Consider the following 26307-nt stretch of genomic DNA (forward strand, 5'->3'; position numbering starts at 1 on the left):
CCTTTTCACTGCCTCTTTCAACAAGACGAAGGTAAAAGCAGGTACTATGATTGCTCACATGATTTTTGGTTCTTATGAAGGTGCTTTTTGTGTACGTGGTTGTTAAATTTGGTGTTCCTGCAGGGAGGACCATCAGTGGAGGCTTCTATTTGGCCATATTGCTCTGCCTTTTGTTGCGATGAAGTCTTATTATGTTCCCTAGGCTGTTCTCGAACTCTTCGCCTCGAGTGATCCTCCCATCTTGGCTTCCCAAAGTGTTAGGATTGCAGGCATGAGCCACTTTGCCTGTCCCTGAAAAATATTTAAATAAATCACAGGGACTTTAAACTACAAAATGTATACTTAGAGCCAAAGACACCTTACTTGTAAGAACTGGAAACGGGGATAATGCTGTCTATGGATATGCAGCCTATTCTTTTACTAACCTTTCTGGACTAGATCTTTGAAGTGCATCTTAGCTTTCATCCTTTCCTGAAGAGAGCAGAGATAGTGCCGCTTTAACTGTGTTCATACATGTATGAGGAATAACTTTAGTGTGAGCTGTTGGTTTTAAAGAGTCATACATTATTCTGTGCACTTTTGTAAGTTCATAATGAGCAGATTGGTCAACTGACATTTTTGATTATTTGTAATATATATGTTGCTTGGAATAAAACTGTTAATTTCCAGAAATATAAGTGAACCTTAGCTTTTCTGTTGGTGGCTTTTAAACTTTTATGATGGGAAAATGTGTGAATTTTCTCCTGGGAAGGTATAGACTAGAGATTTAGATACCAGTAGACTAATTGCGGAATTTCTGTGTAGCAGTTTAGTATGGCAAAGACTTAGCTGTCCATGAGGAAGGGCTTTAAGAACAACAACTACCACCAAGAAAAAAAAAAAAAAAAGAAGAAGAAAAAGAAAGAATTAGCTGTTAGGTAGCTGTGACTTGAGAATTGGCAGGTCAGAGACAGAATCGTTGCTTTATTGACAACATACTTTTCACACTAATGGAAGTATTAAAAGTATACAGCCTACACTATTGTGGCTGGGTGCAGTGGCTCACGCCTGTAATCCCAGCACTTTGGGAGGCTGAGGTCAGGAGTTCGAGATCAGGCTGGCCAACACGGCGAAACCCCATCTCTGCTAAAAATACAAAAATCAACTGAGCATGGTGGCACATGCCTGTGTCCCAGCTACTCAGAAGGCTAAGGCACAAGAATTGCTTGCCGAGATCATGCCGTTGCACTCCAGCCTGTGTGATAGAGTTATACTCTTGTCTCCAAAACAAAATCAGTAAATAGCCTAGATTATTGACATCTAATTTCATGAAATACTTGTCATTCTATTCAAGTGTATAGAAAATTTAATTTTGGTAATGTTACATTTTAAAGGCAATAGCATCCTGGATATAGGTATGGGCCAAGGTTTCATGATGAAGTTGCTAAGAGCAACTGCAACAAAAGCAAAAATTGACAAATGGGATCTAGTTAAAGAGTTTCTGCACAATCAAAGAAACTGTCAACAGAGTAAACAGACAACCTATAGAACAGGAGAAAATATTTGCAAACTATTCATCTGGTAATGCTCTTACATCCAGAATTTATAAGGAACTTAAATTATAAAGAAAAACACAACCCCATTAAAAAGCGGGCAAAGGACATGAACAGACATTTCTCAAAAGAAGACGTACATGTGGCTAACAATCATATGAAAAAAAGCTCAACATACTGATCATTAGAGAAGTGCAAACCCAAACCACAGTGAGATCCCATCTCACATCAGCTGGATGAGATACCGTTGCTGGGTATATACCCATAGGAATATAGTTCTGTTACGAAGACATATGTATGTGTATGTTCATTGCAGCACTATTCACAGCAGCAAAGACATGGAATCAATCTAAATGCCCATCAGTGGTAGACTGGATAAAGAAAATGTGGTACATATACACTGCGGAATACTATGCAGCCATAAAAAAGAATGAGATCGTGTGCTTTGCAGGAACATGGATGGAGCTGGAGGCCATTATCCTTAGCAGATTAACATAGGAACAGAAAACCAAATGCCACATGTTCTCGCTTATAAGTAGGGGAGCTAAATGATGAGAACACATGGACACATACAGGGGAACAGCATATACTGTGGCTTTTTGGAGTGTGGAAGGTAGGAGGAGGGAGAGGATCAGGAAAAATAACTAATGGATAGTAGGTGTAATACCTGGATGATGAAATAATCTGTACAACAAATCCCTGTGACACATGTTTACCTATGTAACAAACCTCCACATCCTGCACATGTACCCCTGAACCTAAAAGTTAAAAAAAGTTGAAAAGCAAAAAAGAGAAAAATGTTCTGCTTTTCTCCTTGGAATATAATTATTTTTAAAACAGCTTTATTAAGGAATAATTGACATAAGCTGCATAGTTAGAGCATACAAATTTGATAACTTTTGAGATCCACATATCTCCATGAAATCATCACTACAAATAATTTAGTGAATATAACGATCATGCCTTAAAAGTTTTTCTTTGCCACTTTGTAATTTCTATTTCTCTCTCTTCTTCCCTCATTCCTAGTCTGTCGTGAATATGTTTTCTATCATTATTGGTTTGTTTGCATTTTCTAGAGTTGTATGTAAATGGACTTTTGTGGTCTAGTTTCTTCAGTGTTGTTATTTTGAGATCCAATTATATTGCATGTTTCAGTCCTTCATTCCCTTTTTATTGCTCAATACGATTGCATTGTATGGATTTATCACACGTTTTAAAATCCATCCACCTGTGGATGGTTATATTAGCTATCTACTGCTGTATAACAGATTATTTGAAAACTCAGTGGCATGAAACAGCATGCATATCTTATCTTACAGTTTCTGGGCCAGGAATTTGGGAGTGGCTTAGTTGGGTGACTCTGACTGAGGAATTTCATGAGATTGCCTCGGTCTCTGGTCCTCTGACCAAGGATCCTCTTTGCAGGGATGCTTGATTGAGTGTCCTTATGACATGGAATCTGGTAACTGCTAAAACAAGTGATCCAAGAGCAGCATGGGCAAACAGGGAGCTTCAATGCCTTTTTTTTTTTTTTTTTAAGACAAAGTCTCACTCTGTCGTCGAGGGTGGAGTGCAGTGGCATGACCTTGGCTCACTGCAACTTCTGCCTCCCAGGTTGAAGTGATTCTTGTGCCTCAGCCTCCTGAGTAGCTGGCATTACAGACGTGCGCCACCACAGCCAGCTAATTTTTGTATTTTTAGTAGAGTTGGGGTTTCACCAGATTGGCCAGGCTGGTCTCAAACTCCCAGCCTCAACCTCCTAAAGTGCTAAGCCACCGCGTCTGGCTGGAAGCTTCAATGCCTTTTATAACCTGGTCTCAGCAGTCACACGTTGTCACTTTCTTCATGATACTATTTGCTAGAAATAAGTCACTCCATCCAACCCACACACAAAGAGCAAAGAACTGGGGCTGCTTTTGAAGAAAGCAGTGTTAAAGAATTTGTTGTCATATTTTAAAACTACTGCAATGGACTTTGGGGTTGTTTTTAGGTTTTGACTATTACAAATAAAAATGCTTATTAAAATACATGTAAAAATCTGTGTAGACATATAGTTTTATTTATGTGAATAGCTAGGCATAAAACGGCTAGTTTGTAAGATACTGTTATGCTTAAATTTTTACTGTTTTTAAAGACTATAAACCATTGCTAAGAGAAAATAAAATATTTAATTTCTTTTATTAATGTTTATATTAATTTTTAATACAGTCACGCATCATTTGACAACAGTGATATATTCTGAATAATGTTAGGTGATTTCCTCATTGTGTGAGTATCGTAGAATGTACTTAACACAAACCTAGATAGTGTAGCCTACTACACACCTAGGCTATGTGTTATAGTCTATTGCTTTTAGGCTACAAACCTATACAGCATGTTTCTGTAATGAATACGTTAGGCATTTGTAACACGATGGTAGGTATTTGTGTATTTAAACATAGAAAAGGTACGGTACAGATACAGTACTATAATTTTATGGGACCACCGTTATATGTGCGGCCTGTTTTTGACCAAAATGTCATTATGCGGCACATGACTGTTTTACATTTCTTAAAAAGGTTAATATCTGTAAAGGAAACCTACACAAATGTTGTTTTGCAGAGTGGGTTGTACCATTTTCCATCAGCAGTGTACGAGAGCGCAGGGGTTCCACGTGCCCCGCAGCACTTGGCATGGTCACTTTTTAAAATTGTTTATGGTTTTAATTTGCATTTCCTTATTAATAAGTAATGATGTTGAGTATTTTGTTTCTTTGCCATCTATGGATCTTCTTTGGTGAAGTGTCATCTTTTGTTCATTAAAAAAATGGATTTAGGCTGGGCACGGTGGCTCACGCCTGTAATCCCAGCACTTTGGAAGGTCGATGCGGGCGGATCACGAGGTCGGGAGATCAAGACCATCCTGGCTAACACGGTGAAACCCCGTGTCTACTAAAAATACAAAAAATTAGCTGGGCGTGGTGGTGGGCGCCTGTAGTCCCCGCCACTCTCGAGGCTGAGGCAGAATGGCCTGAACCCGGGAGGCGGAGCTTGCAGTGAGCCGACATCGCGCTACTGCACTCCAGCCTGGGGGACAGAGCGAGACTCCATCTCACACACACACACACACACACACACAAAAAGAAAAAAAAAAAAGAAAAGAAAAAAATGGATTTATCAGTTGGGGTAGTGGCTCTTGCCTGTAATCCCAGCCCTTTGGAAGGCTGAGGCGGGCGGATCACTTGAGGTCAGGCATTCATGACCGTCCTGGCAACATGGTGAAACCCTGTCTCTACTAAAAATACAACAACTAGCTGGTGTGGTGGCACGTGCCTGTAATCCAAGCTACTTGGGAGGCTGAGGCAGGAGAATCACTTGAACCTGGGAGGCGGAGGTTGCAGTGAGCCAAGATCACACCACTGCACTCCAGCCTGGGCGACAGAACAAGACTCTGTCCCAAAAAAAAAAAAAAAAAAAAAAAGATTTATCTTCATCTTTGCTGAGTTATCGTATGCTTTGCTTTGCTTGTATTTTCTTCCATGCTTCAGCTTGCCTTTTTCATTTTTGTAGCAGTGTTTTTTAAAGATCAAACTTTTTAAAATGAAGTCAATTTATTGATTTTAGTTTTTTATAGTTTTCTTTTGTGTTCTGTTAAGAAATGTTTGCTTAACCCTATTCAGTAATTTTTTTTCAGTGATTTCTTGTAGAAGTTTAGGTCTATGATCTATTTCAGGTTAAATTTTATAAATGTCCTGTGGTAAGGGTTGAAGTTCTTCTTTTTCCTCTTTATTATTATTAAATTATTTGCATATGGCTCTGCAGCTTGCTCTGTACATTTTCCTATCTTTATTGGCACCTTTGGTAAAAAAATAAATAAATAAAAGTTGACCATATGTGTGGGTAATTTCTGCTTTATTGGTCTTTTTGCTTGTCTTTTTTCTTTTTTTTTTCCTGAGACAGTCTTGCTTTGTTTTCTGGGCTAGAGTGCAGTGAACTGAAAATGGCTCACTGCAGCCTCCACCCCCTGGGCTCAAGTAATCCGCCTGCCTTAGCCTCCCAAGTAGCTGGGACCACAGGCACATGCTACATACACGCCTGGCTAATTTTTTGAATTTTTGTTGAGACGTGGGGTCTCACTTTGTTGCCAAGGCTGGTCTCCAACTCCTGGGCTCAAGTGATCCTCTCAAAGTGTTGGGATTACAGGCGTGAGCCACTGTACCCAGCCTTTGCCTGTCTTTATACATTACCACACTCCATTGATTATGGTAGCTTTCATAGTAAGTCTTGAAATCAGGTAGTATGGGTATTCTAACTCTGTTCCTCTTTTTCAAGGTTATTTTGGCTATTCTAGGTCCTTTATGTTTTCATATAACTTTTAGAATCAACTTTTCAGTTTCTACTGAGATTTGGAGTGGAATGGCATTCAATGTATAGATCAATTTGAGGTGAATCAGTATTTTGCTAATAATCAGTCTTCCAATCCAAATAGTATATGTGTTACTCAAAGTAGAGGGCCATAATTATTCTATTTGTGTGTGTATGATTTGCTCACTTTATTTGACAATCAGTGGTTAGTTCTTGTCCACAATGACTTTATCAATAGATTTTTGAACGTGGTGACCGGCACATAGGTAATCAATGTATAGAGCTTGTGAATGTTCAGCTTCATCATGTTTTCAAAACCACATATGGGTACCCATGAGACATTGCTTGTTCCTTTGTTCCAGACAGCTTTGTTCTGCCTGGTGTCAAGGCGCACATCTAGAGTTCGCATCTCCTTCATGGCAAATTTCTGGATCTCTTTGAGTGCCTGAGGGCCACGCTTCTTGAAGCCCACTCCACGGATATGCTTCTGAATGTTGCTGGTGTATCCTCGGGTCACCTTATCGATGGCAGGATGATTCTGAATGTGGCTGGTGTATCCTCGGGTCACCTTATCGATGGCAGGATGATTCTGAATGTGGCTGGTATACCCTCACGTCACCTTATCAATGGCAGGATGATTCTGAATGTGGCTGGTATACCCTCACGTCACCTTATCGATGGCAGGATGATTCTGAATGTGGCTGGTATACCCTCACGTCACCTTATCAATGGCAGGATGATTCTGAATGTGGCTGGTATACCCTCACGTCACCTTTTCGATGGCAGGATGATTCTGAATGTTGATGGTGTACCCTCAGGTCACCTTACTGATGGCAGGATGATTCTTTTTCTTGCCGCCCATCTTTGTGGAGCCATTCTGCTGGACCCAAGTTAGAAATGAAGAGCATGAAAGATTGTCTCCATTTGGTTTTTTTTTAGTTTCTCTGAGCATGTTTTGTGGTCATCACTGTGCAAGTCTTGCATACTTTTTGTCAAATTTATCCTTAAGCATTTCCTATTTATTATTGTAAATGGTTTTTTTGTTTTGTTTTGTTTTTTCTTAGATGGAGTTTCGCTCCTGTTGCCCAGGCTGGAGTGCAGTGGCATGATCTCGGCTCACTGCAAGCTCCGCCTCCCGGGTTCAAGCGATTCTCCTGCCTCATCCCCCCAAGTAGCTGGGATTACAGGGATGCGCCACCAGGCCCGGCTGATTTTGTATTTTTAGTAGAGACAGGGTTTTTCCATGTTGGTCAGGCTGGTCTCAAACTCCCGACCTCATGTGATCCGCCTGTCTTGGCCTCCCAAAGTGCTGGGATTACAGTCGTGAGCCACTGCACCTGGCCAGTATTTTTTTTTTTTAATGTTCAGTTTCTGTTTGGTCATTGCTGGTCTTAGAAATACAACTGATTTTTATATTTTGACTTTGTTTCTACAGCCTTCTTAAACTCACTTATTAATTTTAGCAGTTTTTTTTTTGCAGGTTCCATAGGGTTATCTATGGAGCTGATCACATCATCTGTGGATAAAGACAATTTTATATTCTTCCTTTCTAATCTGTATGCTTTTTATTTCTTGTAAAAATTTATTTATTACATTGCTAGAATTTCTAGTGTAATGTTGAATAGAAGTGATGAGTAGACATTGCTGGCCTTGGTCCTGGTCTGAGGGTGAAAGTAGCCTTTTGCCACTAGCCAGGGTGTTAGATACAGAGTTTTCATATGTCCCCTTTGTTGCACCGAGGAAGTTACCTTATATGTCTGTATTCCCGAGAGTTTTTAAAAATCAGGAATGGATGGTTTTTGTTCCAGTGCTTTTTTGTATCTATCATACAGTTTGTTTTTTAAGTCTGTTAACCTGGTGAATTACGTTGATTTTTTTTGAATGTTAAATCCATCTTTCTTTCTTGGAATATATCCCAATCGGTCATGATGTGTTTTCCTTCTTATGTATTATTATGATATGTCATTACTATATATTGTTAAGAATTTTGGCATCTATATTCATGAGGGATATTGCTTTGTAGGTTTCTTTTTTTTTTTTTTTTTTTTTGAGACGGAGTCTCGCTCTGTCGCCCGGGCTGGAGTGCAGTGGCCGGATCTCGGCTCACTGCAAGCTCCGCCTCCCGGGTTTACGCCATTCTCCTGCCTCAGCCTCCCGAGTAACTGGGACTACAGGCGTCCGCTACCTCCCCCGCCTAGTTTTTTGTATTTTTTAGTAGAGACGGGGTTTCACCGTGTTAACCAGGATGGTCTCGATCTCCTGACCTCGTGATCCGCCCGTCTCGGCCTCCCAAAGTGCTGGGATTACAGGCTTGAGCCACCGTGCCCGGCCTGTAGCTTTCTTTTCTTACAGCGTCTTTGGTTTTGTTCTGTTTTCTCAGAGACTAGATTTTCTGAGAATTTTTTTCTGAAGAGTTTATGTAGAAGTACTGTTCTTTCCACATTAAATGTTTGGTAGAATTCAGCAATGAAGATGTGAAGACATCTTTGTGGAGTTTTTCACATTTTTTATTTTTATTTATTTTTAATTTTTAATGTATTTGTAGGATGTGTTTTCCTTTTTATTTATTTTTTAAGGTATGTGTGCCATTTCTTTCTGATACTTTATAATTAGAGGTTGAAACTGCTTTACAGTTGACATCCATATACTCGCCCCAAAGGTATATTATGCTGCATTTGCTTTATCACATATCTATTCATTTATCCTCCCCTCTATCCATGCCTCAATATTATTAATGCATTTTAAAATAATTTATAGACAAAAGAACTTTTCTTTTTCAAATAGATTCCCAGGTTTAGGTTTTTTTTACAGTTCTTTCTTTCTCTCTGTCTTTTCTTTTCCTTTCTTTTCCTTTTCCTTTTCCTTTTTCTTTTCTTTTCTTTTCTTTTCTTTTCTTTTCTTTTCTTTTCTTTTCTTTTCTTTTCTTTTCTTTTCTTCTTTTACTCTGTTGCTCTGGCTAGAGCGCAGTGCAGTGGCATGATCACAGCTCACTGCAACCTTGGACTCCTGGGCTCAAGTAATTCTCTTGCCTTAGCCTCTTGAATAGCTAGGACTACAAGTGTGTGCCACCATGCTTGGCTCATTATTTTATGTATGTATGTATGTGTGTATATATATATATATATATATATATATATATATAGAGAGAGAGAGAGAGAGAGAGAGAGAGAGAGAGAGATGGGTCTTGCCATGTTGCCCAGGCTAATCTTGAACTCCTGGCCTCATGGGATCCTCCAACCTTGGGCTCCCAAAGTACTGGGATTATAGGGATGAGCCACCATGCCTGGCCCTGATTTTATTTCTTGAGGTCAAGTTTAAATACAGTGAAATGCAAAAATCCTATTTGTATCATTCAGTTAATTTTGGCAAGCCCATCCACTTATGTAAGTCAAATCCTTTTTAAGATACAGATCATTACCATTATCCAGAAAGTTCTCCCATACTACTTCTCAGACAGTCCCAACCCACACCTCCAAAGGCAAGTGCTGTTCTGATTTTCTTCCGTAAAGTAGTTATGCTTTTTCTATAACTTCATATAAATGGAATCATATTGTACATATGTGTGTCTCTGTGTGTGTGTGTGTGTGCGTGTGTGTGTGTGTGACTTCTTTTGTTTGGAATAACATTTTTGAGATTGGTATTGTTGCCTGTTTCAGTAGTTCTCTCTTTTTAATACTTTGTAGTATAACTTAATATAATGCCATATTATTGCTTTATGCCCTACTATATGGTCAATTCTCTTAAATGTTGTTAGTGTTCCTGAGAAGATTGGATGTTCTCTTTTCATTGGTTTTATGTTTCTCTGTCTTTTCAACCAACCTAGTTAATATGCTATTTGTTTCTTCTTTATTCATTTAAAAATCTATTGTTTCATATTTACACTGTCATGCTTCATATTTTAAAGTTATTTTTAAATTTAAATATAACAAAATTGATTTTTTGTGGCATATAACTTCATAGGTTTTGACAGATGCATATAGTTGGGTTTCCACACCAAAGTCAAGATGTACAACAGTTCCATCAACTCCCCAGAAACCTTCATGTTGCCCCATTATTAACCCTTCCATCTTCCTCCTGTCAGTGGAAATCGCTGATTTTTCATCCCCTCAGTGTTGCCCTTTCCTGGATGCCATAAAAATTTTGTTTCATTTAGCAAAATGCATTAAGATTACCTATGTTGTTGGCATGTATTAATAATCGTTCTTTTTTATTGCTGTATGAATGTATCATAGTTTGTTTCTATATTCACTGGTTGAAAGACATTTGGGTATTTTCTATATTTTGGCAATTAGGAATGAAACTGCTATAAACATTTGAGTACAGGTTTTTGTGTGAACGTAAGTTTTAATTTCATTTGGCCAAATACCTAGGATTGGGATTGTTGTATTTCATGTTCATGTAATTTTAACTTTATATGATATGGAACGTTTTAAACTGTAGACTGTGTCTTTTAAACTCTGTTCAGGGTATCAGTTTCATCTTGAATGAGACTTGATAGTTTTTGTCTTTCACAAAATGTATGCATTTCATCTGTTGAATTTGCAGGCCTACAGTTGTTTCTTAGCTTCGCAGATTACCTTTTTAATATACATGCAATCAGTAATAAAGACATGTCTCTCCTTCATAGTGTTTGAAATTTGCGTCTTCTTTCTGATCACTGTGGTTAGAGGTTTATCGATTTTATAATCTCTAAGAACCAAATGTTTTGATTCTTTGATTTTTCTCTATTAACTTTCTATCTTCTATTTAGTTGACTTCTCTGATCTTTATTATTTTCTTTCATTTGCTTACTTGGGTTTAGTACTTTGAGTTTAACATAATACATACAAAATTTAATTTCTCTCTGGAAGTAAATTGACAGATTTTGAAACGTCCAGATTCCTGGGGAATGTGTGTATGTGGTATTCGGGAGAAAACGGAAGACAGAGCTTCAGAGAAAATGAAATTATGGTATTTTTAATTAGTAGAAGAAAGGAGGATTTTCTTTTGGATATTGATCTTTCTGCCTGTTCATCTAACTTTCTTTCAAACTCTGAATGAAGTGTATCTGTAAATTATTAAAGGTGGAATCCCCATGACAAGCATTTGAATGTTTATCCTACACAGAGCCATCTGTGCGAAATACGTGGCATCTTTTAAGTTGGGCAAAATACTATCTGGAGGAATCAGATTTCATTCTTGTCTCTACTGTTAGCAATTACTTAACCTGAAGGATGATATAATGTTTAGTTGAATTCAAAATACTCATTTAAGTCTGCAAGTCTTCCCAAATGAGTAGTAACCTCTACCTCAGCTAAAGTATATGGTGTTTCTGGAGTTGTTTTCATTTGGTATGCTGTAGTATATTGGAGTAAATAATTTCTGTAATGTGTGGAGCAGAATTTGTATTCGTGTTTTAGATTGTCTTCCAAAGCCTGAATTAGAATTAAGGAACTATGTTGCTCCACTGTTTGAGCACTCTATTTAAATATTAAAGCAGGTTTGTTTTCCTCTGTAAATAGAAGTAATATTATTTCTGAGAGATGAAATTGGCTTATCTGTTTTGGGTTCTATTTTTAAATGGTTATTTCTTTTGTAGTCCTCAAGAAGAAATATAGGCAGTATTAGAATTGGAGAATTGATGAAGGGGTATGGTATTTATAGAACGATAAGAAAATTATTTTGTTTACTTTTCTAATCACTTAATATTAAATTTTATTTTTTAGATCCTGTTTGACCAAACTCAGAGATCAATTAAGGCACAGCTTCAGAACTTTGTTAAAGAGTAAGTCAATTGCAGTGAAGAGGAAAGAAAATTAACTAGTTAATGATCAGTCTGCGAATTGGTATCTTTTGGAAGAAGTTATATACCATGAATTATTGAAAATATTGGTGTTTTTATTTGCTTTGTGAAATGTATGCTGCATTTCTTCCTGAATTATTCTATAAGTAGATCAGACTTGATATCTTTCAGTGAATCACTTCTTCCACAAATACGTGTTCTGGAGGATACTTAGCTAGGATACATAGCTGTAGGTTTAAAAAATATTTTTAATGTAAATAATCTAATTGTTCTTTCACCATCAAAGAAAACCCCAAAAGTGGATGAAATACTATTAGCTATTGTAGTTGAAACTATGTTTTCCGTTATTTCAGTGTTTCAATGTGGTGTTTTCTTTGAAGAGAAGATAATGGAATATATGAGAATGAGTCATGAAAGTACATGATTTTTGGACCCTGGTGTGGTGGCTCACACCTGTAATCCCAGCACTCTGGGAGGCCAAGACGGGTGGACCACCTGAGGTCAGGAGGCGAGACCAGCCTGGCTAACATGGAGAAACCCCATCTCTACTAAAAATACAAAATTAGCTGGGCGTGGTAGCGCATGCCTGTAATCCCAGCTACTCAGGAGACTGAGGCAGGAGAATCGCTTGAACCTGGGAGGTGGAGGTTGCAGTGAGCTGAGATCATGCCATTGCATTCCCACCTGGGTGACAAGAGTGAAACTCTGTCTCAAAAAAAAAAAAAAAAGTACATGATTTTTGTTACTTATGAGTATTTTGTGTCACATTCATCACATTTTCTTTGTGAAATAAAATAGAACTGGAAATTTTAAAAATCAGAAATTTCCAAATTAGGAAAGTTTTTCTTTTTCACATTAATAATACAGTTTTTTCTCTTGATTCCTGGCTGGGAATATATAAAATTACAGATAAAGTTTATTATAATAGAGCTGTACGGTGGTGTTAGATCTCATTAAGATAGTACACTGTTTTTAATAGGTTAGAATTTGTTGTTCTGGAGGTTATGTATCACAGTTTCTTTTCTTTTTTTCTTTTTTGAATATAGAGACGGTCTGACACTGTTACTCAGGCTGGAGTACAGTGGCTTGATCATAACTCACTGTAACCTCGAATTCCTGGGCTGAAGTGATCCTTCTGCCTCAGCCTCCTGAGTAGTTAGGACTACAGGCGTGGACCACTTCTGGCTAATTTTTCTTTTATTTTTTATATTTGTAGAGGCAGATCTCACTATGTTGCTGAGGCTAGTCTCAAACTCCTGGCCTCAAAGCAGTTTTCTTACCATAACCTCCCAAAGCACTGGGACTACAGGCATGAGCCAGTGCACCCAACTAGATTCTTTATAAATTACTTTGTGATAGATTAATACTTAGAATGTCTTCATAGAATGCACACATACAGTTTATGGCTTCTTTCGAGGAGTTGAATGTCTTTCTTACATATACTTTATTATGATTTTTATAAAATCATTTGTCTTCAAGTTATTTTACCTAGCTCCCTAGTAGAAAAATACAAGCAAAGGGTTGTTATGTGAGGAAGGTCATTAATGAACCAAGTGTTTCAGATTTTCAGACTATTGAAAGGGATACTGTTATTCTTTGCTGATGTAACGGTTCTTTCAGAAATTGATGTGTTCCAGCCTGGGCAATAATGTGAGGCCACAGAAATAAAAAATAAAGATTAGCCTTGTGTGGTGGCATGTGCCTATAATCCCAGCTGCTTGAAAGGCTTGAGGTGTGAGGATCGCTTGAGCCCAGGACTTTAAGGCTGTAGTGAGCTATGATCTTGCCACAGCATGAGAAATGAATGTTGTTTCTTAGAGTGTGGTCTGTAGACCATCCGTAGTAGTAAAATCACAGGTGTGTCTTAAAAATAAACTCCTCAGATTTCTAGGATTTTTCCTGAAGGCTAAAGAATTATAATCTCTTGGAAAGAGCTCTGGAAATTACATTTTTAATAAGTGCCCTATAGTGATTCTTATGTATAGTACCGTTTACAAATCATTTGGTTAAATAATGGTACGTATCCCTGAATTTGTCTTTAGAAAAACAATTAACTTTTCCTTTATGTTTCTGTAATGTTAACTTGATAATTTATTGTCACCTCAAGTTATATAGGTTTAAATAGTGAAATTTTAGCTGACTTCATCAGGTTTTATACAAAATTGAGAAACAGTACATATTTTAGTTTGAAGAGTGAATGTGTTTCAGTGTGAGGTGAAACAAAAAATGGAGGAACATAGGAATTCAATTCTAAATGTTATTTTGCTAAAGTTTTTTGTTTGTTTGTTTGTTTGTTTGTTTGTTTGTTTTTTTGGGACGGAGTCTTGCTCTGTTGCCAGGCTGGAGTGCAGTGGCGTGATCTCAGCTCACTGCAACTTCCACCTCCCATGTTCAAGTGATTGTCCTGCCTCAGCCTCCTGAGTAACTGGGACGACAGGCATGTGCCACCACACCCAGCTAATTTTTTTGTATTTTTAGTAGAGACAAGGTTTCACCATGTTGGCCAGGATGGTCTCGATCTCTTGACCTCGTGATCCACCCACCTCGGCCTCCCAAAGTGCTGGGATTACAGGCGTGGGCCACTGCGCCCAGCCTGCTAAAGTTTTTTAATGAAGCAAGTTATGAAAGTTTCACTTTTTCTTTTTTTAGAGATCTTAGAAAATTCAAAGATGCCAAGAAGCAATTCGAAAAAGTCAGTGAAGAAAAAGAAAACGCATTAGTAAAAAATGCCCAAGTACAAAGAAATAAACAACATGAAGTTGAAGAAGCCACCAACATTCTGACAGCAACAAGAAAATGTTTTCGACATATAGCCCTCGATTATGTGCTTCAGGTATGTAGTTTCTTACTGTGTAGGTTTTCAGACAGTGCTTACTAAATAGGTTGTTACTTTTGAGTGATTGCCCTAAGAAGAGTAAATAAATACTTTTACTTTGAGCTTAAAGTTAAAACATAATCTTTCGTGGAAAATTTCCGTCTGTATAGCTATAGTGTATCTATGTGTGTATGGATATCATCTGTATAGCTATAGTGTATCTATGTGTGTATGGATATATATTCCTTGGGTTCTGAGTTCTGCCTCTTTTCTCTTAACTTTATATTTCCCATTTAAAAATGTTAAAAATATTTTTAGTTGCTATATTTTGTTCTCTGGAGTTGTTGTATCAATTTAATTATCTTTTATACCATTTTATTATTTCAGTAAATTTAGGGGTACAAGTGGGTTTTTGGTCACATGATGAATTGCATAGTGGTAAAGTGTGGGCTTTTTTTGTATCTGTCACTCCAGTAGTATACATTGTACCCAATAGGAAATTTTTCATCCCTCACCTCCCTCCCAACCTTCCCCCCTTTCTGAGTCTCCAGTGTGCATTATACTACTCTGTATGCCCCGAAAACCTACAACTTAGCTTCTACTTATAGGTGACAACACATGACGTTTGTTTTTCTGTTCCTGTGTTACTTCCTTTAGGGTAAGGGCCCCTAGTTCCTTCTAAGTTGCTGTAAAAGACATTTATGGTGTTCAAGTTTTTACTGGCAATAGGGAAAATATAATTTTCAGTAATTGTGAGTGATAATAACATCTTTACACTTCTTATTTCTTTAGATTAGATTCTTAGAGGTGCTAAGGTTCACCATATTGCCAAATGAAAAATCTTTCTAGAAGTAGTGTTACCATATTTTTGTATTAGGTGCTGCTTTTAAAAACTAGAAATCTGTATTTGGTAAATTGCTTGGTGATCTTCCAGTCTAATTTATAACTGAAACTAGTTTGAATGTGATAGGTCTCCAAAGGTATTTGAAACATGGGAAAAATGAAGGCATATTATATTGCTTGATTCTATATATCATGGAATTTAAAGCCAAAAAACTTTGAATGCTTAGGGAATTACCTCATATAAATCTTCTTTTCAAAACAGTAGTGGTTGTCTTCAGAGATTGTTTACTTCACAATGATCACAGAGTATTTCTTAAGAAAAAATACCAAATAGAAATTAGTAATTAAAAATTACTTAGGTAACTTTGCAAAACAATAGAAAATTAGCTAAGTTTTTTTCCATTAAGTTCCTCTTCAGTAAGTGGGAAGTTAAAGTTTTAAAATTAATTGTACTTTTGGAGGAAAGGTTGCTAGACGGGAGTAGGCTATTTCCTGGGTCCTGTACCTACCTCACATTGTACCATTTTCTGCTGTAGTGTGAGTACTCTCCCTGCCTAACCCACTAAAATGGCTCATGCAGAGGTTTTATTTGCTAGACATGTTTCAGTTTTTAACAAACTTGGCTATTCTGTTTTACTCCTTCTTGAAACATTCTTTTATCTTGATTTATCTGAAACTGCTTTTAGGTCTTCCTCCCAACTTCTGTTTCTTTTCCAGTTCTGTCTTGGGCCTCACTCCTTTGTCTGCCTTTGCACTTTCCTTTCTAGTGTTCTTTCTAGTGTTCCATCTTTGGTTTTATTCTTTTCTTTTCTTCATTGTTTTCTGTCAGTCTCATCATGCCCCTTGCTTGAATCACTACCTGTTATAAGTAGATGACCAAATGTTTTTTCACAGAGGTACTTCGTTCTCGTGTTCAGAACTGAAATCTCTCATCTTCCAAAATGGCTTCTCTTTCCCTTTTGCCCTTATCTATTTGAATGGTGTCGCTTTTTTACTCTCATAGAAGTTTGAAATGAGAGAATTATGTCAGATACTCTCCTCATTCTAAGCCAGTATATGTAGTTGCCAAAATGTCTTGAAAATTCCTCCTATGTACCTCTTAAATGGGTTCTTTCTTCACCTTTGCTGCAGCCCTAACCAAGCCTTACCGTATCTTGTCTGGAGTATTAAGGTATTCTCATGAAATTGGTCTGCCTTGCGTTGCTTTTACTTGCCCTGTCACTAATTCATTCTGTTTTATGATCAGTGTTACTCAGACTTCTCCAGGCCAAAAGGAATAATTTTCGCCCCTGCCTTCTCTGTGCGCCTGTATTTTCGTACACATTGCAGTTAGACTACTTACACGTTATTGCAAATATTTATTTATATGTTTTTTCTATTTCTAGATTGTATCCCTAGCCTCTAGTCCAGTGGTTAGAAAATAGATATGTTGTAAATGGTTTTTGAGAGAGCGAATGGCTTAATGTTACAAATTTTATAGTGAGAGGATTAGCTGAAATTTTCATTATTTTTAAACTTATATGTTATTTTCTTGGATATCCATATATAAGTTAGGAATTCTCACACTGCCTCCTCATGCCCACCCCCGCAACAAATACCTGTTAGTTTGTTTGATTTTTCTGATGGGAACTATTTTATCATTTTATGGCCTTTATTTCATTTATATCTACTTTAGAGAATAGTAAGTAATAAATATCCAAATATATAAAGTTTGTCTTAACTACTCTAAATATTTGAGTTTACTTTTTTCCTCCAATAATTTAAATGCTATATAATTTAATTATATAATATAAAAATCTATTTTATATAGCATTTTATTTTATTTATAACATTTAAATTTAAAAATTTTATATAGCACTTAATTTTTTTTCAAATAGAATAAAGGACATATAAAACAGGCATTTTAACATTATTCAGCGTTTGAGTAGTGGGCTATTTGCAGCTTCTGCTTTACTTAGAGCATTTGAAAGTAAATATTGTAGTTCTCTAAACTGAATAGGCTTTGAAATACATGTAGAAGAAACTAGGCTTTTGTTTTTGTTTTTGTTTTTTTGAGAAAGAGTCTTGCTCTGTTGCCTAGGCTGGAGTGCAGTGGTGCGATCCCAGCTCACTGCAACCTCCGCCTCCAGGGTTTAAGTGATTCTCCTGTCTCAGCCTCTGGAGTAGCTGGGATTACAAGTGCCCACCACCACGCCTGGCTAAGTTTTGTATTTTTAGTACAGACAGGGTTTCACCATGTTGGCCAGACTGGACTTGAACCCCTGATCTCAAGCAGTCTGCCCGCCTCAGCTTCCCAAAGTGCAAGGATTACAGGCATGAGCCACTGCACCCAGACAGAAACTAGTCTTATAGTTAAGTTACTTAGATTTTTCTTGGTTTTTTTTTTTTTTATTTAATGCTTTAAAATTATTTGATAAAATACAGAATTCAGTTGGAAGGACATATTAAAAAGATATTTTATAATCTTTTGACAGTATTGGCAAAGAGTGAATGATTCTTAAACATTTCATTAAGCTGATACATAATAACAGACAAAAATAAAATGTTTATTGTGAATTTCTAGAGTTGGGAGAGATCCCCTAAAAGGGAAATCTTTTAATTTATTGATCTTTCAGTAAATTTAGTCTAATTAAAACATTTACTTAAAATCTGGCCGGGTGCAGGGGCTCATTCCTATAATCCCAGTGCTTGAGGGGGCCAAGGCGGGAGGATTGCTTGAAGCAAGGAGTTTGAGACCAGACTGTGCAACACAGTGAGAACCTGTCTCTACAAAAAGTAAAAAAAATTAGCCAGGTCTGGTGGTGTGCACCTGTAGTCCCAGCTACTCAGGAAACTGAGATGGGAGAATTGCTGGGGGCTAAGGCAGGAGGATTGCATGCCCAGGAGTTCGAGGCTGCAGTGAGATCTGATCGTGCCACTGCACTCCGGCCAGAGTGGGCAACAGAGTGAGACTCTGTCTCTAAAAACAAAACCTGTTAATTTATTTAAGAAATATTTATTGAGTGCTTAGTGTGTGCCACTACAGCTGGGAATAAGGCAAAGACCCTGCTCTCACTAGAATTTACACTTTGGTTAGGGAGAAGACACAAATCAGAAAATATAAGGTAGTTATTAATGTTCTGAGTAAAATAAATAGGGTTGGTATACTAGACAGTGCATAAGAAGCTACCTTACACCTTTGTGAGGAGATGGTATTTAAGTTGGACCTGATTGGTATGAGATAGCCTGGTACCCATCTAGGCAGAACATCGTAACGTGTAGACAGAACAGCCAGTACAAAGGCATTGAGGTGGGAGTGGTCCCAGGTTGTGGTTGGAGTACAGAAAGGGGGAAAGTAATAGAAGAATAGGTTGAAGAGATGAGGTAGGTAGGGGCTACATCACAGTGGGCCTTGCCAGCCATGGTAGGAAGTTGGAGGGTGTTAAGGTAGAGGTAACATGATCTTATTTATATTTTTTTAAGGTGGGCCTGGCGTGGTGGCTCACGCCTGTAGTTCTAGCACTTTGGGAGGCCAAGGCGGGTGGATCACCTGAGGTCAGGAGTTAAGACCAGCCCGAGCAACTTGGAGAAACCGTGTCTCTACTAAATACAAAAAATTAGCTGAGCGTGGTGGCACATGCTGGTAATTCCAGCTACCCAGGAGGCTGAGGCAGGAGAATTGCTTGAACCCAGAAGGCAGAGGTTACAGTGAGCTGAGATCGCACCATTGCACTCCAGCCTGGGCAATAAGAGCAAAACTCCATCTCAAAAAAAAAAAAAAAAGCAAAAAAAATGCTGACTGGTTGCTGTGTGTATAATAGATTGTAGGGAGTCGAGAATGGAAGCAGATGGAAGCAGAGAAGAGACTAATTCATAGCCTTTTGCAGCAGTCTGGAAAAGACATGATGGTGATAGTGGTAAAGTGATGAGAATTTGCATTTAGGTTGTATGTTGAACTTTGATGAGCAATGAGATAAAGAGGGTGGGAAAAAGATGGAATTCCCAGAGTTTCAAATGTCAAAATAGTTCCATCACTCTAATATTTAAATAACCAGTTTTTCTTTTAGCTCAGAAATGTATGAGAATTTCATTGGAATGTTTGTCTTAACTGTGTTTTGCAAAAGGATAGTTGAAGGATGAAAAAGCTCGAACTTTGTTTTTATTTGCTTTTTGGAAAAGTGTTAAACCATTAAAATAAGTTTTATAATATTGCGTTATGGATTAGCTTTAAAATAATGCATGGGTGATTAACCACATGTGTTTTCCCTTAGATTAATGTTCTTCAATCAAAAAGGAGATCAGAAATCCTAAAATCAGTAAGATATTAATTGAAATGATGTTTTAAATATTTTAATATGAAACTAAATGTACATATTTAGGTGTTGAAAGAACATCTGCTATGTACATGATAAGGTTTATGATTGCTCTTCTTTTTGATCTTCATCTGTATTTCTTATGTGGCACTGGACTTCTTTGTCTCCTTTGTGTTCGAGTTATTTGTGTGTCTCGTCTGTTGATACACTGTGAGGTCCATAAAGGGACACTCTCTACTGTTAAACGTTTTTGTTTTCTTTTATCCTAATATGTTGCTTTACATGCACTAGATGCCCAGTACCATTTGGTGAATAACTAAAAATGTTTGGTTTAAAAACCTGTGAGAATATTTCAGAATTTGTTTAGAAAGTTATGAACATAAAAAACTGTTACACTTAGGTTTTGAATTTTTTCTCACTTGTTTTGCTTTAAAATTTTTTTGCCCAACCTCTTTCAACATATTTACATTTTTCTTTATGATTTTTGGCATTATTTGGACTTTAAAAATATTTGAGATTGAGGATTTATATGAATAGTATCATTTTTGGAGAATTTTTCCCTTAGAGTTGATGGTGGATCATTCTTTTGGTTTGTTCTTTGGTATGCAGTTACATAACCAGTGGGATAAAATTGGGGGATCACTTTTTTCCCTGAGCCTCTTCACCCCATGACAATGATTTTTTTTTTTTTTTTTTTTTTTGCGGTGGGGAGCCGTTTTTTTGGTCTTAAAAGCTAACGAAGGCTGTCTGTGGTGGCCCATGCCTGTAATCCCAGCACTTTGGGAGGCTGAGGCAGGTGGATCACCTGAGGTCAGGAGTTCAAGACCAGCCTGGCCAACATGGTGAAAACCCATCTCAACTAAAAATACAAAAAAATTAGCTGTGTGTGGTGGCGGGCGCGTGTAATCCCAGTTACTTCATGATGCTGAGGGGAATTGCTTGAACCCAGGAGGTAAAGTTTGTAGTGAGCCGAAATCGTGCCATTGCACTCCAGCCTAGGTGACAAGAGCAAACTCTGTCTCAAAAAAAAGCTAATGAAGAAGTGTGCAGGGCATGATATGGTATGGCATATCATATCTTTATATTTTGATAACTTTAGTAATAATCTCTCAACTCTGAATTACTTACTGACTTTTCCCCCAAAAGGCTATATTTAAGTAGCCTTAGATCCTTGTCCCCACCTAGCTTTTTTTCTAAATTGTATGTATATATTTGTGTTATAAATTATCAGGTAAACACATTGTACTTCCTGTTTTTTAAAAGATAATGTTTATACCCCACTTGTTTTCGAGATTGACAGTAATGTATATTAATTGTAGAAAATTAGAATGTGTATGAAGAAAAATAAAAACGACTTACTAGTTCTGCTACCAAGGGGAAGCCACTATTAATATCACGGCATACATCTTCGTCTTTTTACTCTCTATGTCCGTCCTTGTGCGTCCGTGTGTGTGTGTACATAAACTTGAATATATGCCTTTTAAAATCACATTTAATGTTTTAATGGGACTCATTCCTACATACTATTTTATAACTTTCTCTTTTCACTAATACACTGCAAAGTTATATGTCATTAAATATCCTTTATTTAATGATGGCGTTTGTGGCCAGGTAGAATTCTGCCACCTGAATATCCTAGGGTTTGGATTAAATATCCTTTATTTAATGATGGCGTTTGTGGCCGGGTAGAATTCTACCACCTGAATATCCTAGGGTTTGGCACATGTTTTTTGTAAAAGTCCAGGTAGTAAATATGGTGGGTTTTACAGGCCTCATGGTCTCTGTTGGAATTATTCAACTGTGCTATTATAACGAGAAAGACAATATATAAATGAATGGCCATTGCTGTGTTCCAATAAAACTTTATAAATAAACACAAATTTGAATTTCATGTAATTTTCACCTATCATAAATTTTATTTATTTTCATTGTCTTTAAATCATTTAAAGATGTAAAAACCATTCGTAGCTCATGGACTATCAAAAAGGTGGTGAGGCCTAATAAAGTTTGCAGGTCATAGTTTACTGACCTTGAAGGAATATACCATAAATTAATTTCACCTATTAATGGATATTCAAATAATTTCCTTGTTTTTGACATTAAAACATAGCTTTGTCCTCATCATTCTAATGAATAATGAATAATCCTATTATTTTCTTAGGATAGATTTATAAAGAAGATATTATATAGTCAAAGAATTAAGACTTTAGAAAAATATTGTCAAATTTCAAGAGTTATACAATATTTCTTCTAATATTGTGTGAAAATGGGTTTTCCTCCACATTTTACCAACACTGAGCATTCCGGTTTTTTCCCCCATGCTGCCCCTAGTTTGTTGGATAGAAAGCACGATCTCATTATTCAGTTTTGCATTTTGTTAATACAAATGAGTTTGAACGTTTTTCCGTGTTTTTTGGCCAGTTAGATACCTCATATGTCATTTGTCTTTTTTTCTGTTGGAGTGTTCATCTTTTTCATGTTGATTTGCAACATCTCTTACATCTTAAGACTGTTAATTCTTTGTCATGTGTTTTTCCCTAGTTTATCATTTGTCTTTTAATATGCTCGTTTTGCATTTTGATGTACAGGCATATTTTATATTTTTATGTAGTCCTAGCTATTAATCCCATCCCTCTTTTTAAATTGTTAATTTTTTAAAAATAATTTATCAGTTTTTATTCACAAATTTGTGCAATGATCACTATTATCTAATTCCAGAATAATTTTCCTCTTCTGAGTTTTGTCCTTTTGCCTCTGTGTTTTAATGGTTTTTTTTTTAAGTAGTTTTTTTTGGAGGATTTTTGAGTATTAAGGACTTTATGACCTATTTTAGACTTCAGAAAATTGAACAGATGCCACTTGTTAAAAATAACATGGATGTTTAGAATATTTTTTCAGTATTCATTTAATTATATAATTCCTTCCATGTAAAAACTTAATTAAAATGAGGGTGATTTTTCTCTTTAAAATAGGTAAAATATGGGAAAACGTGGACAAATCTCTGCTTATTAATGTCAGCTTTTTAGATTTGTGGAATGAATGTAAAGAAAGTTCCATATTGGCAAATTCAGTTGACTCATTTTATTTTGGTATCTTGAGAGAAACACCAACATTCTCCTACTTTAGGTTGTGCTTGGTGCTCTAGTAGATTGTAAAGTATTTGTGTTTTATTTTGAGCACTTTATATTTCTCTTATCTTTTTGCCTTTTTTGCAGTTTAAGGTTTGTCAGTGAGCTTGGTTGAAGGAGCACATAAATACTTTATAATGGACCTAGGAAAATAGTAGAGTTATTGAAAATTGGATTATTTGAATCTGCTGTATACATTTTGATCACCTAAATATAGTCTAAACGACTAAAATTTTGAGCATTAAAAAAATTTTAAACCACTGGGAAATTTCTTTTAAATAAAATTTATTTTCATTGTATTTGAAAATATTTTTGAAATACTCTTTTAAAACAGATGACTCAGTTTAATTTTCAAATAGGTTTGATGAACTGGGCACGGTGGCTCATGCCTGTAATCCCAGCACTATTGGAGGTGGAAGTGGGAGGATTGCTGGAACCCAGGAGTTTGAGATCAGCCTGGGTAACATGGCAAGACTTTGTCTCTACCAAAATTAGCTGAGCATAGTGGCGCATGCCTGTGGTCCCAGCTACTTAGGAGGCTGAAGTGGGAGAATCACCTGAGCCTGGGAGGTACAGGTTGCAGTGAACTGTGTTTGTGCCACTGCATGCCAGGCCTGGGTGACAGAGCAAGACGCTGTCTTTTTTATATATATAAAATATTTCAGAATGTCTATCTACGAGTAGATTTTAAAATGGTCATCTTTTTTTTCCCCCTTTAGATGTTGTCATTTATGTATGCCCATTTGGCCTTCTTTCATCAAGGATATGATCTGTTTAGTGAACTTGGACCCTACATGAAGGATCTTGGTGCACAGGTAATGTTGCGGTATATTTCTTGATTCTGTTTTATACACTGGTATTTGTATTTTTAAAGAAATTTAGCATATTGGAGGTGTGTTAGTCTCTTCTCATACTGCTATAAAGAGCTGCCTCAAACTGGGTAATCTAGAAAGGAAAGAGGTTTAATTGACTCACAGTTCTGCATGGCTGGGGAAGCCTCAGGAAACTTACAATCATGGCAGAAGGCAAAGGGAAAGCAAGGCATCTTCTTCACAAGGCAGCAGAGGGGAGAATGAATGCAAGATAAACTACCAAACACTTATAAAACCATTAGATCTCGTGAGAACTCACTATCACGAGAACCAGCATGGGGGAAACCCCCCGCATGATTCAGTTCCCTCCACCTGGTCTCTCTCTTGACACATGAGGATTATGGGGATTATAATTCAAGATGAGATTTTGGGTGAGGACACCCAAACCATATCAAGGAGGACTTGATGTTTTATTTATTTAATGAAGAATGAAGTTGGATGCTATAGCAGATTTATATGTGGGTTAATACTCAAATGTTTGCATTTTGGGTATACCCAAAAAATGAAATCAAAGGTAAAAAGAACCTTACGTTATAGTTTGTATATGAAGGTATTGAAAAGGAGAATTTAAAAACAAAGTGTGGCCGGGCGCAGTGGCTCACACCTGTAATCCCAGCACTTTGGGAGGCCAAGGCGGGCGAATCACAAGGTCAGGAAATCGAGACCATCCTGGCTAACACGTTGAAACCCCGTCTCTACTAAAAATAAAAAAAACTTAGCCAGCCTTGGTGGTGGGCGCCTGTAGTCCCAGCTACTCAGGAGTCTGAAGCAGGAGAATGGCGTGAACCAGGCAGGCGGAGGTTGCAGTGAGCCGAGATCGCGCCACCGCACTCCAGCCTGGGCGACAGAGCAAGACTCCGTCTCAAAAAAAATAAAATAAAATAAAAAATATAAAAACAAAGTGTGTGTTTTGCAGTCTACATAACTGGACTTATTTTTAAATTTCATACATTTGGATAATTGAATTATTGTTCCAATTTGCTTTTCAGTTGAGTTAGAGCTCTTTTTTATTTTCTAAAAACTTGTATCTTGTTATTTGAATAAAAAAAATTTTAGAATCTTAAAATTATAGAGCTCTTGGGAACTTTTTCATTTCATATAGTCACATGTGGCTATCTCTGGCTATGTGTAATAGCTCTATACATATACATACAAATTTTATATGTATAAAAATGTCGTTATGTTCAAACTATTTTTTCATATCTGATCATAACGTTATGTTAGATCTGTTCGGGGGACTTTGTTTTTTGTTGATGAGCATTCTTTATTTAACACTGTCGATTTTTAGGTGATTTTCTTTCTCAAGATGTTTCAGTTTAGTTTCCAAGAGGAGGGGACCGATGATGAAAAATAGAGTTTAGGCCAGGCACAGTGGCTTATGCCTGTAATCCCAGCACTTTGGGAGGCTGAGGCATGCAGATTACATGAGGCTGGGAGTTTGAGACCAGCCTGGCCAACATGGTGAAACCCCGTCTCTACTAAAAATAAAAAAATTAGCTGGGTGTGGTGGCATATGCCTGTAATCCTAGCTACTCGGGAGGCTGAGGCATGAGGTGGAGTTCTCAGTGAGCCAAGACTGGGTCGTTGTACTCCAGTCTGGGTGACAGAGGGAAACTCTGTCTCAAAAAAAAAAAGGAAAAGAAAAATTGAGTTTAAGGAAAAAGGTAAGAGTGGAATGGGAATTGCATTTACTGACCAGAGTATGTGTGAGTTGTGGTGTGTGTGTGTGTGTGTGTGTGTGTGTGTGTGTGTGTGTGTGTGTTGAGACAGGGAAGGACATGTAGGGCATATGCCGTGGATTACATGTATTCTGTTTTCTGCCTCTACAGAACTTACTCTCTTGGGAGAAGCCAACAAGGCACCACACTCTTAATCTCTGTGCTGAATACCTTGTGTGTGTAACAGTTGGGATGAGGTTTGTTTGCAAATAATAGAAAACTGAGAATATTAGTAGTTTAAAAAAGAGAGTTTTATTTCTCTTATGTAAAGTTGAAGACATGGTATGGTGGCAACTTGGTTAGCAGGAGTACAGGCTTCTGTTTTTTGATCCTACCTCATAGTTCAAAGTGGCTAATCAAGCTTTAGCTAACATACTCAAATTCCAGCTAATAGGAAGAAGGAAGGGAGAACGAAAGATACGTTTTTCTCTTTTTAAGCACATTTCCTAGAAATTGTACATATCACTTCTACATACATCCCAATGCCAAGTCCTTAGTTACAGGGTCACAATAGCTGCAAGGGAAATTAACCTTAATGCCAGGTAGCCACGTGACCTGCTAGAATTTAGGGGTTCCATTGTTAAGGAAGAAGGAGAAAACAGATATTGAGGGACAGCTGGCCTTTTCCACCATATGGGGAAGGGTCAAAGTGTTGCAGGAACATATAGATAGGACATGTAAGCCGGACTTGGGGGGAAGGAGAGACCTTCCTAGGTTTTAGACATTCCTCACATACTATCAAATATTAGATTACACTGTCATCTTATATTCAGTATAATTTATAAAAGCAGTGTGAGTTGAATTGCAGTTGGCTAGCTGAAAAAACTATGTATTTTTAAAACATTTAATCATTTTAGTTTTATAGGTTCCCCCCCGCCCCGCCCCAGATCTCAAATAAGTCTGCAGGTCCTTGAAAAACATCTCAGCCCCAGAGCCTGTAGTGCCTGGTCGATAAGATGTCCGGGTTGGAGGTGGCCAGTTG

At 37.2% G+C, this 26307-nt stretch overlaps 1 protein-coding gene across 9 annotated transcripts in view; it reads left to right on the forward strand.

Moving 5' to 3' along the window:
- The window catches only part of LOC105470801 (ArfGAP with coiled-coil, ankyrin repeat and PH domains 2), a 175644-nt gene that overhangs the window by 92892 nt on the left and 56445 nt on the right, over nucleotides 1–26307 (forward strand). For all 9 annotated transcript variants that reach the window (XR_011619502.1, XM_011723062.2, XM_071090620.1 and 6 more), the window contains 4 exons: nucleotides 11581–11639; nucleotides 14307–14490; nucleotides 19566–19610; nucleotides 23455–23550. Coding sequence is in view for 8 of the 9 variants with exons in the window: in XM_011723062.2 (XP_011721364.1) it covers nucleotides 11581–11639; nucleotides 14307–14490; nucleotides 19566–19610; nucleotides 23455–23550 (384 nt within the window). In the remaining variant the exon portion in view is untranslated. The remainder of the gene's footprint in view (nucleotides 1–11580; nucleotides 11640–14306; nucleotides 14491–19565; nucleotides 19611–23454; nucleotides 23551–26307) is intronic.

Source organism: Macaca nemestrina, chromosome 2 (genome assembly GCF_043159975.1).
Source record: "Macaca nemestrina isolate mMacNem1 chromosome 2, mMacNem.hap1, whole genome shotgun sequence".
NCBI lineage: Eukaryota > Metazoa > Chordata > Mammalia > Primates > Cercopithecidae > Macaca > Macaca nemestrina.